Raw genomic sequence first — 22855 nt, 5'->3', positions numbered from 1 at the left:
ATCATCTCCAATTAATTTTTATATAATGACTACAATCATATAGCCTTTTACATAATATCATCTTCTTAATTCTTTTTACGAAAGCTCTATATTGAATGCATTTTAAAAGGCATCAAATAAATTTAATGATTATATGTGCATCTTTATTGAAAGTATTTTTATCAAATATAGATTACCATCATTCAAAAATTTATCAAACACCAATCATCTCATAATATTTATTTTATTTTTTTCTTCAAAATATAAATATAAAATCTATCATTTTTTTTTTTTTATGTCTCTCTTCTCTTTTTCATACCGATAACCTAATATGGAATTCACTTACCCATAACAGATTACCCACAATAAAACGGGCCCTTAGAAAAAAGAATGGAAGTAAGCGCTTTGACTTCCTATCCTTCGACCAGGGATGATGGGACTTTGATGTGCCCATAGTTCTAATGACAGTGGGATGACTAATTTCTTTTTAATCAACAAGCACCATTAATTTCAGGATGAAGGATTACTAGTTGGTAAAGGAACCTGAAATTAATCCACTATCTTTCAAGGGTTTGGGGTGGAGATCACAATACTCCATTTTCCTTCTTCAAGTCTGCTGAGAAAAACTAAAATTGGAAGATGCATAAGAGCCTCAATTCCACTCTCACGGAGGGGGAAAATCACTTTCCTTCCAAAGAAAGAAGTAATCACATGTGCTACGTCCCATAATGCGATATGCCTATGATGGAATTTTATAAATTCTAAAACCACTGCTTCTTAATTCATTGTGTAAGCTTGGAGCAGACCACATTATCTCATGTTAATTCTTGGCTCTGCTGCTAGCTGCAGCATTCAAGAGTCATTAAGAATTTTAGAAAAAAAAAGTGAGAGATCAATTGCCAACAGAAGTAAATATCAGGAATGAGATCGGGGCTGTTGAGGTGACCAGATTATTACATAACGCAGATTAGCTCTTCTTCCACAAGTTAATTCTGGATATATGAAGGATGTTAAACGACTTCTCCACTTATTATTTTTTTAAAAATAATATTTGGCCAATGGATTCGTTCTAATCCAGGAATGAAGAGCAAGTATAGACTGATGGAGCATAGGAAAGAGAGTTCTCCCATGGTTTCAAATGGTACTTGGCCTCAGGGATCCGTGGAACCTCTAAACCCTCAATATAAGACTGATAAGATGCCCTCGCAGTGCATGGAAAAGAAGAATATATAAATGAAGCATTGTAGCGGGATTAAGAAATCAAACAATATAATTCTGACAACAAGCCTTCAACAACCACGATGAACAAAGTAATCATAAACGATGTGCTGCTGGACTCCCATTTCAGAGAAGAATGCTCCAAGAATCACCAATATGAATAAAATAATCTTAATTAAGCAATCTGGTGCCAAACTTCCCTCTCCAAGTAGCAACATTTTAAGTGACATATTAGACGCCTAATATATAAGTAATCTTCCCAAACCAATTGTCTCTAAGGACAAAAGTAGGCATTTGCTATCACTAACTACAACCTCTATAAACATAATCTCATGCAAGGAAAATACTTTGGGTTGATAAACTTTTATTCAAAATAATTAGAAGAAAAACCATTTTTGGTGGACTTTTAATTAATTCATCCTTCTTTTTTCATATAAATTCTTTATACTTGAGTTTACATAGTGTTTTGGAGTAATTGTCTTAAAGGCAGGATGTCAAAACCCCAGTATACACCGCAAAACCCCAGAACACCTCAATAAGATTTTAACTCATGACTGCCTCAATGAAGTCATAAATCCTAATCCAGTTTTGTCTAAGCACAGGTTATTTAGTATTTGATTAAGAAATGTTTGTGATTCAAATATAAAACCTCCTCTTTGCATGTGCAAAAGGATGGGTGCCAACAAGCGGACGCAAATCTTTTTGCTACGAAGTAACTCCTAAGCCTATTTTCCAAGGGCCATTTTTTTAATGCGAATCAACATTAACTTGGAGGTTGGGACTGCTATTTTTCGTGTGCTTGTTTGATTGTATTGAAGTGAATTATAGAAACCCTTTTTAATTTGTCATTTGATTTCTACTTGCGAGGTAAAAAAAAAGTAAAATTTGGGTAAAAAGCAAGTGCATGTAACCAAGTGCATGTAACCCACTGTTACAAAACATGGGCCCTAGTTGATGTGCTCTTCAGGCCCAGGCCCATGTGCATGGGCATAGAGGCTCCGCTGCCGGTTTGACAAAGCCTACGTACCGCGAAGATATTTATTACAACGGTGACATCACATCAAAATTGTCACAATCCAATCAAAAACTGAAAATCGATGGCCAGTGTTGAACATCATTCATAAGAATCGGTAAAATACACGACACTCGATGAAATACAAATATTTTTATTAAGTTATGATAAGTTAGATGTGGTATCACCGTTGCAACAAATATTTTCTCCTACGTATTTTGATTTTGCCCAAATCTATTTCATTGGTTCGAACTTGACTTGAGCTGATCCTATTCAAACTAATCAATGTACCATAAGCGACAGCGAACCATCCCAACGAGACCCAACTTGGATCCAGCCAATACCATTTTATTTGATGGCATACTTCTCCAAGATGTCAAGTTTTTAGGGGTTGTTTGATTAGGGAGAGTTGAGGTCTGAAATTAAAATAAAAATGAGTGACTCTCATTCCAATCATTTGATTGAGAGGAGTTCTATTTCGATTCTGATTCCGAAATAGAATAAAAATGATCCAATTTATCTAAAACACATTCTTTACTCTCTTTCAAGGATTCAAATTTCTATTTGAATTTCAATTTTGACCCAGAACCAAACGTCTTAGAAAATTTGATCATTTTAATTTCGATTCCGATTTCAATCCATTTTAATTTTGATTATGAATCAAACACTCCTTTGGAGCTTAGAGTTTGCAGCCCTGAATTTATGGAATCAAACGCCCGCAAAGTGCAATTTATTGGATTATAACACGCCGGAGCGCATTCGTGCCACTATCAACCTTTCAAACGAATCTAATAGCCTCGGACCAGCCTACCATTTCAATTAAGGTACCTATAGTAACTGATTTTAATAATGTAAGCAAGATTTATTGATGCAAGTATTATCTTTATCATGGGAGCAAAGCAAATTTGAAACTTGGAAGGCCAAAGTTTTTGTTTATTTTCATAGTTGCAAAAATAGAGTACTTATCATCCATTTGTAAAAACACTTCATGTTAGACTTGTGCTTTAATGGACTATCATACTCATAAGTTGGATGGTGAGTACGTTGTTTATCTTAATCAATACATGCATAGTCTGTAATAGATGCACCTAAAATACTGATACCATGTTTGACGATATTCTTATGACTATCAAAACAAACACAAATGTCATTAATACTCATAATGATGGAATGATAGTGATTTACCAGTGAATTGGGGCTTTATTTTAATTGTATCACTTTCATGTTTGGCACTCATATGTTTTAGATTCAAATTTTGGATCGTAAATCTCCAAAATATTCAGCCTAAATAACTAATGTACGGATTGATCTTCTTTTTTTTCTTTTTTTTTTAAAAAAATTAAAATTAAGTATAAGCCAAGAGAGATCAACTTTTTTTAATAAACTAGCATATTAACCCTCTCTTCTCGGTTGCCTCGGCTCCACCCCAAACATCTCCATCCTTGTTGGAGTTCACTTTCTCAGAAGAACTTCCCCAACTTTGCGAATTGAGAAGCTTAGGTGATCCCTCTACTGTTCCTTCTCTTTTGTCACCATCACCACTGTCATGGCCGCCGTTAATTAAGAGCTTGCATGTTAGGCCTGGATTTGGCCTGGTTCCCCGCCCCACGCCCACAACCACCACCACCCCTCCGTCTCCCATCGCCACTTGCTCTCCTCCTCAACCTTCTTCTCCACCCCAGTTAGCCCACGACCACCACCACCCCTCCTCCTTCCCGTCACCCGCCGTCGCCCTCGCCCCAATTCTTGATGCCCTCCGTGCCCTCCTCCAACCCCCCTCTTCCGACGTCGCCACTGTTCGCGACCAGGCCATCCTCTCCGCTATCGCCATCGCTGCCCTCCCCTCTCCCCTCCCCACCTCTGCTGCTCCCACCTCGAGTCCCTCGCCGTCGCTAACCGCCCCAACCACGGTTCCGACCGCCTCTCCGCACCCTCGCTTGTGAGTCCCTCGGCGAGCTCGAGCGCGCCAACGCACGATGATAATGGAGAGGTCGAGAACCCCTCGAAGCCTGCCGTCCCTTCTTATCCGGACACTGCACGACGATGACAGAGAGGCGGAGGCCTCCGTGAGCGCTGCGAGCCGCCAATGACTTCTCATTCGGACGACACGTGACGATGACGGAGAGGTGAAGGGCCAATTCCTATCGATCCAGTTCCGCATTTTTTTTTTTTTGGCAATACATGGCAGATGGGGTACTTATCGTGATAGCGGGCGAGAAACACTCTTGTGATTGGCACTAATCGAAGAACGATAAAATCGATTCGACCTCATGAGCATGCATCATATCCAAATCTTATCAAATTCGAAAAATAAGATTTGATCGAATTTTGATTCGAATTTGAGTAAAATTTGAAAACTATAGTACGGACATGGATAGTACTGTTTTCTATCCAAATTCGAATCCGAATCTGATCCGAACCTACAAGTATAGATAATAGTCGAATCCATATCCGAATATATATATATATTTATAATTCTATTTTGATAATTTTATTTTGATTGATAATATACATAAAATTATTTTGATTGCTTATATATTTTATGTTGAATTATAATTCTATTTCAATATTTGATTTTTATAAATCTGGACTTATAAATTATGTTCTATGTTGAATTGATAATTTTGTTTTGGTTGATAATATGTATAAAATTATTTTAATTATTTATCTTTTTGGGTATAGGATGGGTATAGGGCAAGTATGGATTGGATATGGGAAAATGAGTTATCCGTGGGTATCTTCGAATCCATTGGATATGAGGATGGGTATTTTTTTTTTACTCGATTGGATATCGGATAGGGTTTAGGTATAGGATATTAAGTTCGAATTTGAGGATGGGTAGTACAATACTCGATCCAAATCCTATCTATTGCCATCCCTACACTAATCCCTCTGTCGATGCCATTGCTGTCAGACTTGAATGCTAGAGATCAAAAGTCCTTCTTCTTTCTTCCCAATCAAGTGGCGAACGTTTCGATAGGGCATTATTATAAACACCGGAGGAGAGGAAAAGGCATAGAATGTTGGATGGTGCTGTGACCGTGCTTTGGAGTAAGAAACTTTAGACCACGTGAATGCCGAAGGAAAGGAAAGGGCATGGAACATTGGATAGTGCTATTGTCGTGCTTTGGAGTAGGAAAGCTTAGGCCACATAGCTCTCTCTCTTTTTTTTCTTACAACTCATGCGGCAAACGAAGCTTCTTCATCGAGAAATCTTTATTTTAATAGATATATATATATATATTATATATATATATTAGATTAGATAATTAAATTATTTGATAAAATATTTTTAAAATATTTTTTTATGTAACAAAGCTATTTGGTGTGGCTAGGCTTTTTTAGTGTGGCCAGTTTGTTGGCAAACCCGTAACTTTATTCTGAGCCCGAGGATAGTATCGATAGAAAGCGGCCAAGCCTGCAACTTTCCTTGCATTAGCCGCTTCGCTTGGCCCAAACCCCACACTGTTCTCGTCCAGTTAACACATTCTAGCGATTGGGGAAGCCGCTGGGAGGATCCTATCCATCGAGTCGCGTAGGTATGTACAAACGAACCGACTGTGCTCGAGAGTAAGGGAGAGATGGCGGAGGGGCAAAAACCCAGTTCGGCGACGGAGCATCCCCCGAAGCCTACTAAGACGGCGCCGCCTCCGCCGCCCATGTCGGCGTCCTGGACTTCCGGCGGGGAGGCGGGGGCGAGAAGCGCGCCCCACTACCCCAACCCTCCGGACCCGGTGAACCCGGACGCTGCGACGCTGCGGGACCAGTGGCGGTTCGCAATCCGGCAGTACAGCCGGTGGTATTCCCACGCTTGGGGCACCGCCATCCTCGCCGGCATCTCCTTCTTCGCCCTCGGATGGCTCATTAAGGGCTCCAACCCTCTCCCCTCCCGCGGAACCGCCGACCACGCCGACGACCAGCCCCCCTCCGCCGCCGCCGCCGCCACCGACAGGTAAGACTCTCGGTCTCGATATCTTTCGATTATTGGTTTCGCGTTACAAAAAATTAGGGATCTTTTGTAATTATTTATGCGAACGGGAGGATGTTGGAATTTTGGGAGCTGTTTACTTTTGGCCCTAATAGTCTCTTTCGAACACCAATTATACATAAGTCGAACACCAATTATACGTAATTCAACAGAGCTAGAAGAGTGAACCGGCGATTGCTTTGGAAAACCTCTAACAAAATCCGGACTCAGGAAACCAAGAATACACATGAATACTTTATGCAAATGCTCCGTGTCAATGCATTGCTAGAAACTGTCTAGATATGGCTAATGCCATCTGGACCTTGAATTGCCCAAACCCTGTAAATACATCCTTAGATATTCAATATTACTGGTTTGAGTCAACGATGATCTTCTGGAGTTTCAGACATCTCCTCTGGATTCTATACATGAAGAACTGCTTGAGACAATAAAGAAATTTTGTTGAGGGGTGAAATATGGAGCCTTACCTTAACATTGAATTACAGATCAGATTTACTATCTCTCTAATCCGTGACCAAGTCATTGATCTAGTTTGACAACTGGCTATGGTCGGTATCTTATCAAAGGAAATTGTCCTCAAAAGAAGTAATGGGTGGGCAATTAAATTGATTTTCTAGAAAATGATATCTTAATATGATTGAGTTGGAAGGTATCCTACAAGGATTCAGATCCTGACGGGACATCCCGCGGGATACTAGGATAGGATACCATCCCATGTGTCAGGACAGGATCGTCCCACCAGCATCCCGATCGGAACATCTTGAAATATCCCTTGTCTTAAGTGTCAGAATGGGGTAGGATGGCGATACATTCCGTTCCATGGAAAACCAAGATAGCTCTATCCCATGGGATTTAAAATACTGGTATTTTAGTTGGTCAACTAGGTGTTCGTCTGGGAAAGGTAGCCTAATATGCTACCTGCTTATACAAGGGTGGGTTATTGCTTTGCCTAATATGCTAACTCAAGAGACATGTCATACTGCTCAGAAATGGTTAAATGCAGGAATAATGAGAATTTAGGTAGATTGGTAGTTTTTGAGACAAGATCTAAGGAAGCATTACCATCTCCAATGTGACATAAATGTGTAGACAAGAGAGAGAAAAAGTGATTGTGCACGTGAGTGAGAGTTGGTGAAGCTCTTGGTTGTCAGTTCAATGGCAATGGCATCTTTGATAGGGGTCCTGTTTCTCCTCTTCCTCCACCTTCTGTATTGGCAACAATAATGTTGCAGCTATGGTTGTAATTGTAACCTTTACTTTTGAAAGAGATGAGATGAGGATATGGTCTTAGTTTTATAAATTATTTCTTAATTTGTAGTTTTCCCAAGATATTCTTTTTTCCCTTGTTAATCATCAGGGAAAGGCACCTTGCTGGCACCTAGGCCTTAATTGTTCCCCTGTCTATGCATCGATAACCTAATGCCTTTTAAACATTGAAACATATGGAGCATCCTTTCATGAACTCTAAAAGTTGATCCAAAACTGCGATCCAGTGAAATTTTTCTTACAACAGTTAGCTTTAAAATATCGACCTGATCGAGAACTCACAAATGACAGGAATCCAAAATTCTCTCTTATGCCTGGTTTAGTAAAATTTTGAAAAAAATAAGCTACCAAATAAGTAAGAATAAGAAAATAAAATATGGATATATATTTCCCTTCAATCTTTTGCATCCTTTTGATAAATCCTTCCTTGTGTGACCTTTTTTTTCCAAGAAAGAGTTAGGTGAGACCTAACCTAGTTTTATTAGGTAAATGAAATGAACCTCCTTGTGTGATCTTCATTGCTAGCAGTTCTTTCAATCTTGGAAGAATTCATTTCACCAAGCTAGAGCTTTTCCAGCATAATTGCTTTGCATCTTCATCTCCTCAATACCTCAATGCGAGCTTTTAGTCTTTATGTCATTGTCTTTGGCACATCATGGCATTGTGCTCTTATTCTGTGGGAAAGCCCAAGTATTTAGCAGTCAAATGTTCCAATATTTAAACAAAATTAGGGTAACAGCAACTACAAAATACCACACCAAGCAGTCTCCCGGCAATCTTTTCCAAACGAATGACAAATTCACTATAACTGACGCATATCAAAAGTTTTCCTTTTCAAGATTAAGCTGAAAGGTCGAATTGAATCTCTAAGGATCAGTGCTGCAGGAGATATAAACAAACTAAAATATTGACATCAAAGATTAGGCAATATAAAATATTAGAATGTTGTACTTGTCGACAACCTAAGCACTCACCTGTAGTAAATTGATATTTATTTTTTTGAATGGAAGAGGAAGAAAAGAAACCCCCTCTCCCCTCACTTATTACCAGAAAGGAAAGATACAGTTACATAAGCTCGCAGATACAAAAGCAGTACCTCCTTATATGCAACAACCAACAAGCTGGCACAAACAACCATCAAAGACTGTCTAGCAGATTCCTACATCCTATGCTACCCCTGACTGCACCAAACTTCCCTTTACCTTCCTGATTACATATTCCCCGTGTCTGAATTAACAGAGCCGATCAGAAGATCACCTGAAAGGAGGTTTTTCTGCCTGCAAAAACTCTTCAATTCCTTTCTTTCTAAAGAGTTCCACACACCACTATAGCCAACTTATCCCAAGCTGCCTCGAGGAATCCTATTACCTTTTCCCTTCTCCAAGATACCAAAATGAGGATGCTGTTGCAGGTCTCCCTTTTAATCCTAGACAAATTCTCAAAGCCTGCCAAATGTGAGGTGACAGTTTGTTAAATTTTAGAACTGTGGTCAAAAATGAATTGATCTTTTTTAAGGATTTATAATTAACTTCTCGTTCTAATCTACAATCTTTTCAACTGATTTCTTGTTTCCTTTTAAGTTCTACAGGAATTAGGGTGTAAAGAGAACAGGCTTAAGGATTCAGTGTGGTCTAATGCCTCCAGATTCTGTTATTCTAAAGAGGAAATTAAAGCTTACGGAAGAAAGAGAAAACTCAAACTTAAAGGAAGCTCATATATTGATAATTACTTAGATTAATTTAGTCAAGCTAGTATATTGAAAAATATGAGACTAAATATTCACAATATGGTGACCATATGCTTCACTCAACCCAGCATGCCTAAAAGTCATGTCTACTTGAGGAATGAGGGAGCTGTGACTCAAGCCGTTGGATCTATATTTAGTGAAATTGCAGGCAATTGTCATTCTAGTAAATTAATTTTTCAGATCATTAATAGCTTAAGCATGAAGTATGCCAAATAAAAAGAAGCATATGTGTTTATACAAAACATGCCACAATAAAATATACAGTATCATCAGCACTAAATGTGATTTAATGAAGTCTTGTTCTCTGAAGAGTAGAATCTATTGTCTTTGCCTACAATTTAGTTCTTTTGCCGCCTGCTGGTCTGCCATGTTAATCTTTCATCTTATGTGACCTGTTCATTTTTATTTTACACCTGTGTGACCCAGAGATATACATGGCGCATCATCTGTGGTATAGAATGGTTTCACAGCTTTTGCTGAAGCAGAACCTATTTTAATCTCCAGAGAACTAGCCTGTGCTGCTGCGTGCCCAAAAAATCTGCTTTAATCTCCAGAGAACTAGCTTTTGCTGCTGCATGCCTGAAAAGCTTAGGCCTGCTGGATGATCTTATACCTTCCTTTTTTCGGTAGAAAATAATATGAACATTGTTTTCTGCATTGTTAGATAAGCTTTCGATCCACAAGAAAATCTAAACCTTAACTAATGGTTCCACCACCTGCCTTCCATTGTGTATCTCGGGACCTCTTCCAATCCGCATGCGATCGTGTGTGAAAGCCAATATCACTGGTGTCATATCTTTTGATGGACGGTGTCAATGTAACATGTCATTTATCAATTGGGTAAACATTATGCTACAGTGAAACTCGTGTCAAATAATGATTATACATTGATCCACATATTATCCAGTATCTGTGTATGCTATAATTTGTAGCATATGACTATGACAGAAAAGAATTATCTAATGCAGCGGTCTATTATTAATTTATTACTGCAGATGTGAACCTATAATGGTAGGATGGAATAGAATTGTTATTCAACGATGGGGCCTCCTACCTCATTTTCCTTCAGCTTAGCGGAATATATGCTGAACAACCATGTTAATTTGATATTTTTTCAGTTCATTACTTCTGCAATTGGTTGTGGATGATGTACCACCTTTTTCTTGAGATACTCTTGATAATGTATCAGTGCTAGCCAGTGATAAGCAGGGTGCTTAAAACTTTTCGTTTTTGTCAGGTGATCAGTACTCGTATGATCAAAGTTAGGCAGTTGAAGGCAAAAGTTATTTCACAATATGGAGGGAGAGAGGGTCAAACACTTCTATGTGAAAAGTGCGAAATACAATATCTATAGTTGGCAACTGTTGTAAAAATACAGGGGCTGCGATTTAGATGCTTGCTTGGATCGTGTGGAGATGCCCTTTGGGTTTTTTGGTTAATGAGCCTTTCATTAGGATGGTTTTACTGTTTGGTTGTGTTTTAGTACTCCTGTGAGCTTGTTCAAAATAAAAGGAAAAGGCTTCTGAAACATATGTTAGTATCATTGCTCGTGGTTTCTGATATCATCCTGTTCAACGTTAGTCAGCATGTCACAAGACAAAGGACCTTTGCGCAGCTCTCCTCAAGAATCTTCATGCAACTCTTTACCTAATTGCTGAGAAGTTTACTGCTTCATTTGCACCACGAAGATAAGGAACCTGAGCCCATATAAAGCTTGTCGGTAACCACTAAAGGTACCATAATATTGAATCTCATTAGAGATTCAGATTTCAGTGAGATGTTTTGCAGGACACTGAAATAGAGCATCATTCCATATATCGGGTAGGACCGTTTCGCTAGCATTCTAGTATCCTAATCAAGATGTTTTGGGATATTTTCTGTTCTAACTATTGAGACGAGGTTAGATGATGGCGCATCCTGTTTCATGGAAAAATTAGGATAGTTTTATTTGATGGGGTTTAAAAATTTGAATCTTATGATGATTTTTTTTGGTACAAGAATGATGGTTTACTGAAGATGGCAATGAAATTGCACAGGAAAATTTGCATCCATGTAGGATATAGCTAGTTAAGAAACAAATGTTGATAAAGAATGAAGCCAGAATGCAAATTTGCATCCCTATGCCAGAAGTTCTCTTTGAACATCTTAAGGATGTCAGAACGTTGTGTCAAATGACTAGACCATTCGCATATTACAAGCTCACATTTAATTACAGACATATCCATGAAAACACTATACCAACCGACATTTAATTACAGAAACAAACCCATAAAATTACAAGCAGAGTCCTCCAGGTCAGCGAGTTGTGGGTGCCTGCCTTGTGCTCTCTGTAATCTGGACTGAGCAGATATCGAGGACGCAAAAAGAAATGTTTAATCTCCACAACCGGTACCCCAGATTCCACTCATTCAGAACTCTCCATTATTAACTCATTCCAGACATCCGCAGGCCCTGGCAAGCAACGCAGCCACTCTGTACTACTGCATTTTTATCCTCAATGGATGGAATGTCTTGCAAGGACCTGAATGCCGATATGGTCTCAGCAATGAAAGATGACAAGCAAGGTTATCATCCTGGTATCGGATCTTCTACTAATAAAATTTTACTATAATCTACGTACACGGAATCATATGATATGCTCATGTCAATATGGAATAGTTTGGTATATCAGTATGGCATGCTCCATACTATCCAGTATGAAGCGATACGGTAAATCATGCCGATAAATATCTAGAAGTTTCAAGCATGCAACATTATCCGGTCTATAAAGCATCACTTGTAGAAAATTTTAATCTGAACGTGGGAATTAACATACTTGCAATCATTATTGTTCAAGTCCAAATAAGTAATTTCGTAGAAATCCTTCTATAACGTATTTCATCCATCAAAAATAGTATCTGAACCAATCACAACAACTAGAAGATGGATATTATCTATGATAAATTACAACACCGCTGTCCTGCCAAACTCCTCCAACTCAATGTTGTGCATCAAATGATCAAAATCTTTGCCACTGTACTCACCTAACTTTTAGGGCTCGGTCCTGTTGCAAGTCGCACCATTAAACCACTCCCCATTTCCGAAGTGATCCACGTCCTATAAAGAATTAGGGGCTTGTGATGGGAAGCGGTGATGAAGTGGAAAGCCGATTGAAGGGCTTTGTGGTAAGCATAATAAATTCCAAGTTCTGTTAAGTTCTTCCCAGGGCAGTAGTGACCGCCAACCATCGTATTGTCCTCCCAGTAGATTGCAGTTTTCAGAAACCATTGCCCAGCAGATATGACAATGTAGCCAAAGCTATGATATTGATTGGTCCAACTTGTATCAAGAATGTCAAGATGGAGCTGGATTTCTGATTTCGACTCGCCATCCTCATTTTCGAAAATTTCAGCTTTAACTGGAAAGGAGACCAAATGAGTGAGAGAGTGAAGTTGTGGGAGGGGAAGTGCCATCGTCTGGATTTGCAAGTGTCATCGTGGTAGACCTCAACAGCTTCTTCTGTCTGAAGTGTACAAAAAGCTTGGCTTACTCAGAACTCTGGAGGAAGAACAGGGAAGGATTGCATTTGTACGAGGATAAGGTGGTGTTCTCATCTTTAAGAAAAGCAAAAAAGGCATTTGATGAGCATTTGTATAAGATGTGTTGGTTGCATCTTTCTTGCTAAATGTAATGTTTTTGTCCCCCAAGAAGCGATGCTATTTTTCGGTTGCTAGTTCATCTGATTTTTATGGCATAATTCGAAGGACCCAGACCCAAAAATCCAGTTGCTGGCTCACCTGTCTCTCTATGCCATGTCAAAGTTACATTAATAAAATACAATACAGGGCAAAGAATGATGAGATTTTTAATTAGTCGATTAGTATCGGCTGATAGGTTAACCAGCTAAGATTTTAGTCACATCAGCGTGGGTTTAAATATATTTTCTCAAGCTGATAGGTTAACCATGTCATCTCAAGTACAATCCAACTCAATCTACATGTTGAAGGGCTCATGCAAGCCAGGTCATGTTAAGCAAATCCAATTATAGTTACCGACTGGTTTATTAGATCTATTGGGTCCAAATTGACATTTTCGTTGAACAACCTATTTCTCTCAACCTGACATGAATCCAACTTGTTTCCACCATTGCCACACGAAACTTAGAATAGGCTCAAAACACCAAGGCTCAATTTGGATGTCTCTGTTTGGAGGCAGCATAGGCTAAAAGGCGACCAGGGAAAGTTATCCCCCGTGGTGTAGTTTGCACCGGGTCTAACAGGTTTGAACTCTATCTTTCGTTTGGAAAAAAAAAAAAAAATCTTGCTTTAATGTTTGTCGCAGACCGGGATAACATATAATGCTGTTTAAGTATTATCTGGTCCTTCCATTCTATTTTTAGTATTAATTTTTAATAAGTCGTGCAATATCATATATTTTTAACGAGGACGGCCCTAGATCAGCCCACTTGCATTTGGTATAACTGTATATACCCACTTAGGTACAGATCTTGCCCAGCTTAGCTAGGATAAGCTCGTGTTGATGAAAAATGGGGTATAAGCTAAGCGAGGGAGTTAGCTTATTGTGTTTGGGTGGGTGATAGCTCAATATACTATAATAGAATAACCTATATACTATTATAATAATAATTATAGTTATTTTTAACAATATTATATATTAATTTATACTATAATAATGCATATTTATCATTACAATTATGTATCTAATTATAATAGTATCAAATTATTTTAGAATAATATAATTACTGTAACAAATATTGTTATCATAATCTAAGAATAATTATTTGATTGTAATTATAAAAATGATATAATATTTATTATATTATAACAAGAACAGTAAACTATCACCGTTTTGGCCAGATTATTTGTAAGGTTAATGTATCTCCTTCACCATTATACAACCAAACCACCATAAATGTATTTGTAATTTCCAATTACAGACAACCAAATAAAAACAGTTTTTACAAGTATGATCTAATTACAGCATTTCCAATTCCAGCCTCTATTTGAATTACATACAATTGAATTGCTGGCAAGCAAAAAACCCCTTCATGCGCACGAGCGTCGCCTAATGAAGCTGGGGCAAGTGGAGATTAACTTCATCCAGTTTATTCCATCCTATCCAGCCAAACAGCACAACCTCGTGCTAGAATAGAAAATGTTGGTGCAAGCGTGCCTCCAAAATTTCCAAGAAAAACTGTTTACTCGCTTAGGTCTTCCAAACCACAATTAAAACATTCTTAGAAAATGGCAGAATAAACTTATTCCTCCATTTGCTGCTATATTTTATTCATCACTTTAGCCACATGGAAGGATAATTCTATTCTGCAACAGAACAAGGTCTTAGGCAACGCACCGAGACTTGGTCTCGTCCAAGCGGGCACACACGCACACAGAGAAAAGCAGAGGGGAAAAAAAAAAAAATCCTGAACAGCAGAGCCGATCAAACAGGCATGACAGCTAGATCCCGTTATCTGAATTAAAAAGCAGCGACTCAGAACAATGGATCCAAAACAGAAGCCCAAGCTAACAAAGTTGATCTGCAGTAATATTCCGAACCCTGTGCGTTTTCATGCTCAGGTTCCAATAGGTTCACTCCTGGCTGACATAGATTCCCCAATCCGTCCAGCCCACAAGAAACCATGCATCAGAGCTCAGTTTCTGCAATACTTTTCCAAAAAAGCCTGTGGATCCGGCTTTTTTATGCACAAAACAAATCATCATTCAGGTGGGCACCAATGCTCAGACCTGCTTGATATTATTTAACAGTGGATGCCTGAATGAACAACTGCATGCGCTGGTACAATAATATGCAATTTTTTTAAAAGAAAAGTATACATAACACGTATCTCTCTCATTTTGCCTTTATCATCCCACCTTCAGATAAAACTATACAAGCACCTTTATATAGATAGCAATCATACAGAAGAAATTTACTCTCGTCATCAGTTTGTGATTGCAGAGCATTCCAACAGCCATCGATATTAAGTTGAAACAAAACTTGTGTCCCCAAACAAAATTTGCTACCGAGCACCAGCCAATCTGCAAACAAGTCATAATTCAAGATCACAATGCGATTCATTCATCTTTCGTTGCACTGGCGCACCTCAATACAAATTGATTGGGAGCGTCACTATTAGCCTAGTCCTGGAACTCAAATCCCATCGATTTACATTTGTCTGCCTTCTCTCTCTCAGATGTTTGCCTTCTGACCGAACATCAGAGAGGTCAAACGGGGCTCTGCAGAAAAGTTGAAGAAAAATCCAGCCAGGCATACATCCAAGAAACTTGAAATTTTAAGCTGTATCTAGTCTAATGTTGACCCCCTAAATGATACACTCATCCTGTATACATAGAATGTTAACTTGCTATATCTACTCATGGATACATTTGGGTGACCGAGCACCCAGAGTTCATGGTCACCTAGGAAAACACGGACGGAATTCGGTTGAAAACCATTCTGTTGTTGGAGGATAATCTTGGACCTATGAAAGTAGCAAGAGTTCGATGCACTGGAGCATATACCTCATTGAACAGTAGCCCCAAGTAACGATAGAAGATAAGATGCAATGGCAATATCATCATCCACCATACTTGGTCAGAGCAATGATATCGCACAGAGGTCTATATCTGCATCAAGATTTATCTAGATGTATGACTGGGAGCAGAACAATTTTTTAGAGGTGGGATACCACTAGCCCAAGTATTTGCACTCAAAGGTAGCCAAAGAGACCAAAGAGCTTCAACTCAAAGCCTTCAAAAATGACCGTTATGGATAGATCCTGGTCTTAATTTTACTAAATTGGGAGTTGAAAGTGGGCCCTAATGCTGGATGGTCAGATTTTCGGTTTGATCATGAGGGGGGAAAAAATTCTAAAAGTTGTATATGGTTAGAAGGCAAAACTATATACAGATTATAAAAAAGAAAAAAAAAAATTAAGTTTCACATCACAGGTCAGAAGACACCATCAGGAAACTAAATTCTATTTTGCATCAGAAAACTTGGTGAAGATCTCATGAGCATGAAATCCGAAACACATCTCAACGGCCCAAATCGACAATAAACATAGATACAACAAATGCACACTAATGAAAACTATCACAACCAAACTATTCTGACTTCAATGTTTCCTAAAGAAGGCGCAAAAACAAATTTAACAGAGAACTCAAGAAAAAAGAAAAGAATAAAATGGGAAAGACTTCAACATATCGAGCAAGTGCTGAGGATAGGAAAATGCCAGACCGAGATATAATGGTACCCAGAAGATTTCTGGTAGCTTTATATGAGATGTATCATTGAGATCTTCTTAATCAATCTCCAGGACTACACAACCTCAAGATGCTGAGTTACACGTCTGCAGGGATTGAGACCTTTGTGGATTACATAATGCCTGTCACCATCAAAACTGTACCAACAGATAGTCTCTTGGAACCCACATGCCGAATCCATGTTTCATTTTCTCAACTCTGTACAAAATGTAAGTCATTAAAACACAAATACAACTCCATGCGGTACAAAAAATGTGGGCAGACATACGTGTCATCTTCAATAGAAAAGTATCTTCAATACAGTTGAAGATGCAATATAAAAAAAGTGACACCTTTATTAGGTCATGAGTTGAAGAAATTTTTGATATGTTAATTTGTATATTATCAATAATACATAAAGATACAAAACAACAAAAATTAAGTCTTATTCCATCAAGACAAGGTTAGCAAGAGAGCAGAACTTGAACCCGAGTTTGGAAAAGGAGGGAAGGGATTGGTGGAAGGTGTGAATGGGTGCCCGCTATAAAGCTGTTAACAGTCTATGGCTGGTACAATACTCTCTTTCGCACCTTGGACAGAGGCGGCAGCATGTCCTTGTTGTGCATGCGCACACATCAAGGTGAGGTTATAAAAGTCATCAAGCTTAAAAAATTGGAACTTTTGAAATAACATTAAAATATATAATACTTATGATAAAGCAAGTAATCAAATCACCCATTAATAGGGTGAATTGTTGAATCATAGGAATAACTTGAAAAGGCACTGCATTTTGTTTGGCTTTGGGACTGACATGTGCTTCTAAAATGAACATGGCCCCGTATATCGAAAGCTACCATCCTCCCCCTTCTTTAATCCTTTTCTGAATCTTGGGGAATTTTGGGGGTTGCTCCTTGTTGCATGAACTTAAACTGCAGTGTCAAGGTAGATTTGACTTTATCGTTTTCATGGCTGGCCCTACTTGTCTAAATATGCTTCACCTGGAATTTGACACTGATTTATAGAGAACTGACATCTGGTTGACAGTCATAAATTTTGCTCAATCCTCAAGAAAACCCTCTTAAAGTTGTACTCTATTTCCAACCTCATGCTTTGATAGGAAAAGGAAGGCTTGGATAATGATGATGACCCGTTTGATGATGATTATAACATATCATTGAACATATCTGGGCCACTAATTTGCCTTCTTGGTGCAGGGCATTCATTGCATAGGCGGTACACCATGCTCACATACCTAGTCAGACCACCACCTAAGCAATAATGTGGCTGCCAGAGATAAACAGTTCAAAATTTTTTAGTCAGAGGCAATAGTTTAAGAGCCTGTGTCATTTTATAGAAATTCCAAGAGCAGATTAACCCATTGCTGGAGCCTGTGTCATTTTATTTTTGAGCAAATGTAATGCATGTCATGTATTCAAGTTCATCCAAATTGCTTGAGCAGAAGACCACCCTAACATTACCTCGGAACATCTTCCATGATATTCTACTTAGTAACTTAGCACTCATAGAATTAAGCTATCCTTTTGTAGACTTGATCATATTATTAGGCAATGAGGAAATACGTTCAAACATAAAAAGATTCATCCCAAACATGTAAGGAGAGGTGCAGAGACTCACGTTGGTGCAAGCTTGCCAAGACTATCTAGCTCTTCACCAGAAGATTCATCCCAAACTTTCCCAGAAATCTCAATTATATAACATTGACCTGCAGTAGTTGGCAGACCTCGACCAGCAAGCAAATCCAAATCTTTCTGATGAAGCTCTCTCCCATTAACAAGGACACCAGTATTGCCACCAGCACAATTTTTGGGCACAGGGTAATTGAACTCTTCAATAAATGGCTGCATAACAGAATGTTTCATCAAAAAGTCTTGCGATGGAATGCCTACAGAATCATTAGTATGCATGCACATATGAATGTCGATTGCTCTTACAGGAATTATGCCAAGACATGGATGCCCCATTACACCCCAGAATCCAGCACGGTAGTCATACCTGAATAAGAAGGCATGAAAACATGAGTACAGTATTTTAAAGGATGACAAGGATTCAAAGCAGATGCTTCCATCAAGGAACCATAAATAAAGATTTAATGCCAGACTGCAACTTCTGATTCATTATGCATGCCATAAAACATTACTAGATCAACCTGGTGTGCAATTGCACGACTAACAAGGCAGCGTCTCCAGCAATCCACACCCTAAGACACTAAACGTACTTGGGTATGTTGACCATCCGGTCAAAAAAACTTGCAGTTCATAAGCCTCAGACCAAAGAACTACATCAATATTTCAGTGATGCCCTTTTTTCTTGATGGATAAAATGTAATCAATTTGCAATACCATAGTTGATTTCTGCTACAATGCTGTTCATATCAACTGGTACTCATTGACCAATTATATAGCACATAATCAAAATTCATCTGATATTGAAATGTTTCTTCAAAAATGTTCTATGTTTTAAAATTACGAAGCTGCATAAAGCTTCAAATGGGTATTTGCTCCCTCAACTCTAAGTCTGACTGTATTAGACATGTCTGATCACAAAGCCAGGTTATTAGTGATTTCATCTTTGTTTTCCATTTTCAGAGTATGAATTCAAAGCAAGGTTATGGAGCTTATTGATTGCCATCTGAGTATGCTATTTTCCAGAATCTCATAACTCAGCATTGTAGTTATGACTTGTGTTTTCTTGACAAACTGCATTTGAATATATTGGTGTTTGTCACCTCATAATGCACCCAAGCACCTAAATATTACAAAACATAACTAAAATAATATGTTATTTTCTATATTGTGGTCATCTTACGAATCATAACTTATTGATGGTTTAATGAAGCACCTAAATTTAGAAGCATGGATCATAAAACATTTGAAAATGTAAGTCATGGATGTGGATAGATGTCTTACCAATAGTCACCAGGACAGATCGGTCCAGCTTGCTTTTCAGCCTTCTTAACTAATCGATCCGGAATAGGATGACCATTAATTGAAACTTTAGCTCTGCCATGCCCCAATGATTGGTTGAATCGAGAGAAATCTCTAAAGCTCTTCTTTATAAGGCCAGCAAGGAATGAGTCACCACCCTTGACAACTTTAGATTGAACTTCGTCTTTGCCTATCATGTCCCAAGAATCTTGAGATAAACCAGCAGTTGGATATTCATCAGATGACAAATCCATTTCAGTTGCCACGGGTACATCTTTTACTGAGTTTTGCTTCAAATTTGCATTTAATAATATACTCCTCTCTTGATCAGAGCGTTGACTCCTGCTTCCCTTTCCAGGCCCATCAACTACTTGATCAGACAATGAGTACCCAAAATGCTCACGAAGCGGTAAACTCGGGACACGTGAAGTTACTTCAGCTTCCACGGGGGTCCCTCCAGAGCTGGGGGCATCTTTATGAGAAATCACACTTTCCGGGCTCTCCACATTCCCAGACATGCTGGAGGATGAGGACAGTCCTTGCATTTTATCTGAATCACTAAAATTCAAACCATTCTCTTTTTCTACTAAGCCATGATCAAAAACATCAAAACTGTAAGGCAAAAGTATCTTCTCATCTGTGGACTGGATGCCATTGCTTTGGCTATCAGTGTTTTTTTCAGAAGATACATGTGAGGTTGGTGCAGATGAAGAAGCAACAAGTCGACTTCCATCAAGCTTGACAGAGACTACCCTAGAGCACGACCCACACCGCAGCTTAAACTGATTCTTCTCCACCAGCAAAGACTTTTTAGGTAGCTGCAGCAATTCAAAACAATTATAACATACGGCAAAGGGGGCAGCACCGGCGATGGGTTGGCAAGAACGCCCAACCTTCTTAGTGAAAATGGTTCTCTGGTGGGTTTGCGGCTCACGTGAATGAAAAGGATGATTTGCAACTCTTGAATTATAGCTTCCTCCACCAAAAATGGAGGGACCCTCCATGGGGTAGAATCCTTGATTGTTGACGAAATAAGGAGCCTCCTGATGACTGAAAACAGTAGGTGGGCACTGCACAGGCAATGAGAATTGTCTCTGGTAGCAATGTGGACATGGGCATGCAGGTCGATGATAAAAACCATCATGATGACAAGGGACGACAGGATAAGGATCGAACCGTTCATAACTGTCACACTGCCTGTGAGTGTAGTGACCAGGTGGGTGAAAGGGGGCTCTTCCATGTAATATTAGCTGCCCAAATCCAGGAACATCATTCTGTGCAGGCACAGTAGAATGAAAGTTTGACATGTCCATGTTCTGTGTGCTCAAAAATGAAGAACTCTGAGAAGAATTCCTGTTCAATGATGCAGAGCTTTCATGAAACCAGGCACCCCGATGGCCAGAAGAACTTGAATTTGTCATCTGGTTCAGAGGAGAAGCATTTTGTTTGTTTGTGACTTCACAAGTTCTTTGCACCTGATCTCTCAATTCATCAAGCATTCTCAGAAGCTCCACTCGGTCTTGATTGAGGTAGCCAGCTCCCTTCTGTCTGAGATCATGCTCACCATCACCATATCTATATCTTGGATTCTGATGGTAGTCAGATGGACCTTCATCGGGATAAGGAGCAGGCCGAATGCCATCAATTGGAACCCTGGGTTCTCTGTCCCTCTCTTCATCTTCCTGGACTTGTGTTTGCCGAGCTCTGTGAGGCCCATTGTTGCATTCAGCTAGTCGTTTGTGTTGTCCTTCGCTGACTGGTGCTTTAGATTGGAGCTGATAACTATCACCCCTGCCCTCTATTTCGCTTTCTTTGGGATGATCATCCATTCTTGAGGTGTTGGATTCCTTCAAGACAGCACCCACTTCACTTCCAGAGACAGAATCACTGTGGGAAGGTGTCCCTTTGTCTTGCATTAATATGTCCTCCCTCCTCAACTCAGCTCTATCGCCCTTAAGAACGGCCACTAAGCTTGCCTCAAAAACCACCCCCTTCTTCTCACCGGCACTCTCCGAGACCTCAAGATAGCTGACCTTTTCTTCATCAGATTTCTCCAGTGAAGCTTCTGATACTGGAACTTGCTTCTTTGCTGCACAATTTTCAGTTAGAAAAAACAGAGGAATAAAGAAGAACAGTAACCATTTTTTTTTGGAAGGTTGAAGAACAGTTACTTGACTCCGTCCAAATTGCTATACTAGCTTGTACAAAGAAAAAAAAAAAAAAACAGATGTACCACCAAAAAAAAAAAAAAGGGTGAAAACCAAAACTTTTTCTAATCAAAATCAAAATTTTCTCTCAAAGATCAAACCTTTTTCTCAAAAAAATCAATTTTTCTTAAGGAAACATCAATTCTCAGTTAAAATCACCAAAACATTTCCTAAAACGAGCAAATGAGAGAAGCAGAAACAAGGGAAAGCTCGCGATATACCTTGGAGAGTAGCATCGCAACCACCACATCGGTAGACAGAGAAATTGGGGAGTTCCGGCAGAAGCTTCCCGCACTTGGGGCACCGTACCACCCGGACCTTGGCTCCTCCTTCCGCCATATATCTCAAGCAGGAAAATACCAACAAAAACTCCACGGCTCCAAAATGAAGCAGCTTAAAACCCTTCCAAACCCTAACAAGAGGATAACAAACAGCAGCAGAAGAGACCTTCCCTCACTTCCTCCAATCACCCCCCCCACTGCCAAGTCCCGTCCTTTCCCACGCCAAACGAGATAACTCAAGAAGGAATCGCCTTCACGACAAGCAGCAGCGAACCCGAGAGCCCATTAGACGCTGTTGTTGCCGGGTACTCCGCTTGTCATGTCAGGTAAAAACAGGAGCCAAGTTTCCCCGCTTTTATCACGGAAACTCTCCTCCCCTTCTCTACTCCCGCGATTCCGCCATGAAAGAGAGATTGTACAAAAAGAAGGAAAGCAAAGATAGAGAGAGAGGCGGGGACTGGGAGTGTCGAGAACGTTGGAGTAATGATGAGGGAGGTGGGAGGTGGTGTTCTGCTTCTTTGCTTTTGGTTCATTTACTCGGCGAGTTCTTTAGCCACCATCGCTGGACGGGTCCATTGATCGGGGAGGATTATTATAAGGAGAGTAGTAGTTTGGTGGTGGTTTGTTCTTCCGGGGTGTGGAATGGATATATCTTCCTCCTACGCATAACTTGTGTTCCTCTCTGATTTGAAGATTAAATGTTGAGGTGGCCCATGCGCTTGAGAAATTATAGCGCATGTGTTTCGATAAATGAGATCAGTTCGTGTCCCCTACGGTGCAATTTTGCACCTCAAAATTTTGTTCTATTATGATAAATGCGGTATCACCTAACTATTTGTGGTCCTTATTTAGCTAAAAAAATTTATTCTTTTTAATATGATACATAATGCATGAAGAGCTGAAGAGAAATTATTCATCTTTGAAATAGATGATATGATAGCGATCCATGATAGTATCATATTCTACGA

At 39.3% G+C, this 22855-nt stretch overlaps 2 protein-coding genes and 1 pseudogene across 3 annotated transcripts; 1 reads left to right on the top strand and 2 right to left on the bottom strand.

Moving 5' to 3' along the window:
* The first annotated feature begins 5673 nt into the window (after positions 1-5673).
* LOC105048223 (uncharacterized) lies at positions 5674-10740 on the top strand. 2 transcript variants are annotated; one of them, XM_010927467.4, is made up of 2 exons: positions 5674-6161; positions 9637-10196. In XM_010927467.4, exons 1-2 carry the CDS (start codon positions 5791-5793, stop codon positions 9665-9667), a joined length of 402 nt encoding a protein of 133 aa, XP_010925769.1. In that variant the 5' UTR covers positions 5674-5790; the 3' UTR covers positions 9668-10196. The 2 variants fall into 2 exon arrangements, with proteins under 2 accessions (XP_010925769.1, XP_010925770.1); XM_010927468.4 differs by lacking the exon at positions 9637-10196 and adding an exon at positions 10448-10740 and having other exon boundaries at positions 5681-6161.
* Positions 10741-11614: 874 nt separating this feature from the next.
* On the bottom strand, positions 11615-15185 carry LOC105048382 (protein trichome birefringence-like 23; annotated as a pseudogene).
* Positions 15186-16585: 1400 nt separating this feature from the next.
* LOC105048224 (uncharacterized) lies at positions 16586-22481 on the bottom strand. Its single transcript, XM_010927469.4, has 5 exons — positions 21828-22481; positions 19382-21488; positions 18407-18467; positions 18090-18313; positions 16586-16673 (listed from the first exon to the last, which is right to left on the bottom strand). The coding sequence occupies exons 1-5, from the start codon at positions 21943-21945 to the stop codon at positions 16607-16609; spliced, it is 2577 nt and encodes an 858-aa protein (XP_010925771.1). The 5' UTR covers positions 21946-22481; the 3' UTR covers positions 16586-16606.
* Positions 22482-22855: the final 374 nt, after the last annotated feature.

This window comes from Elaeis guineensis, chromosome 7 (genome assembly GCF_000442705.2).
Source record: "Elaeis guineensis isolate ETL-2024a chromosome 7, EG11, whole genome shotgun sequence".
Taxonomy (NCBI): Eukaryota; Viridiplantae; Streptophyta; class Magnoliopsida; order Arecales; family Arecaceae; genus Elaeis; species Elaeis guineensis.
The sequence above is the reverse complement of the archived record's forward strand: the minus strand, read 5'-3'. Positions and strand labels throughout refer to the sequence as shown.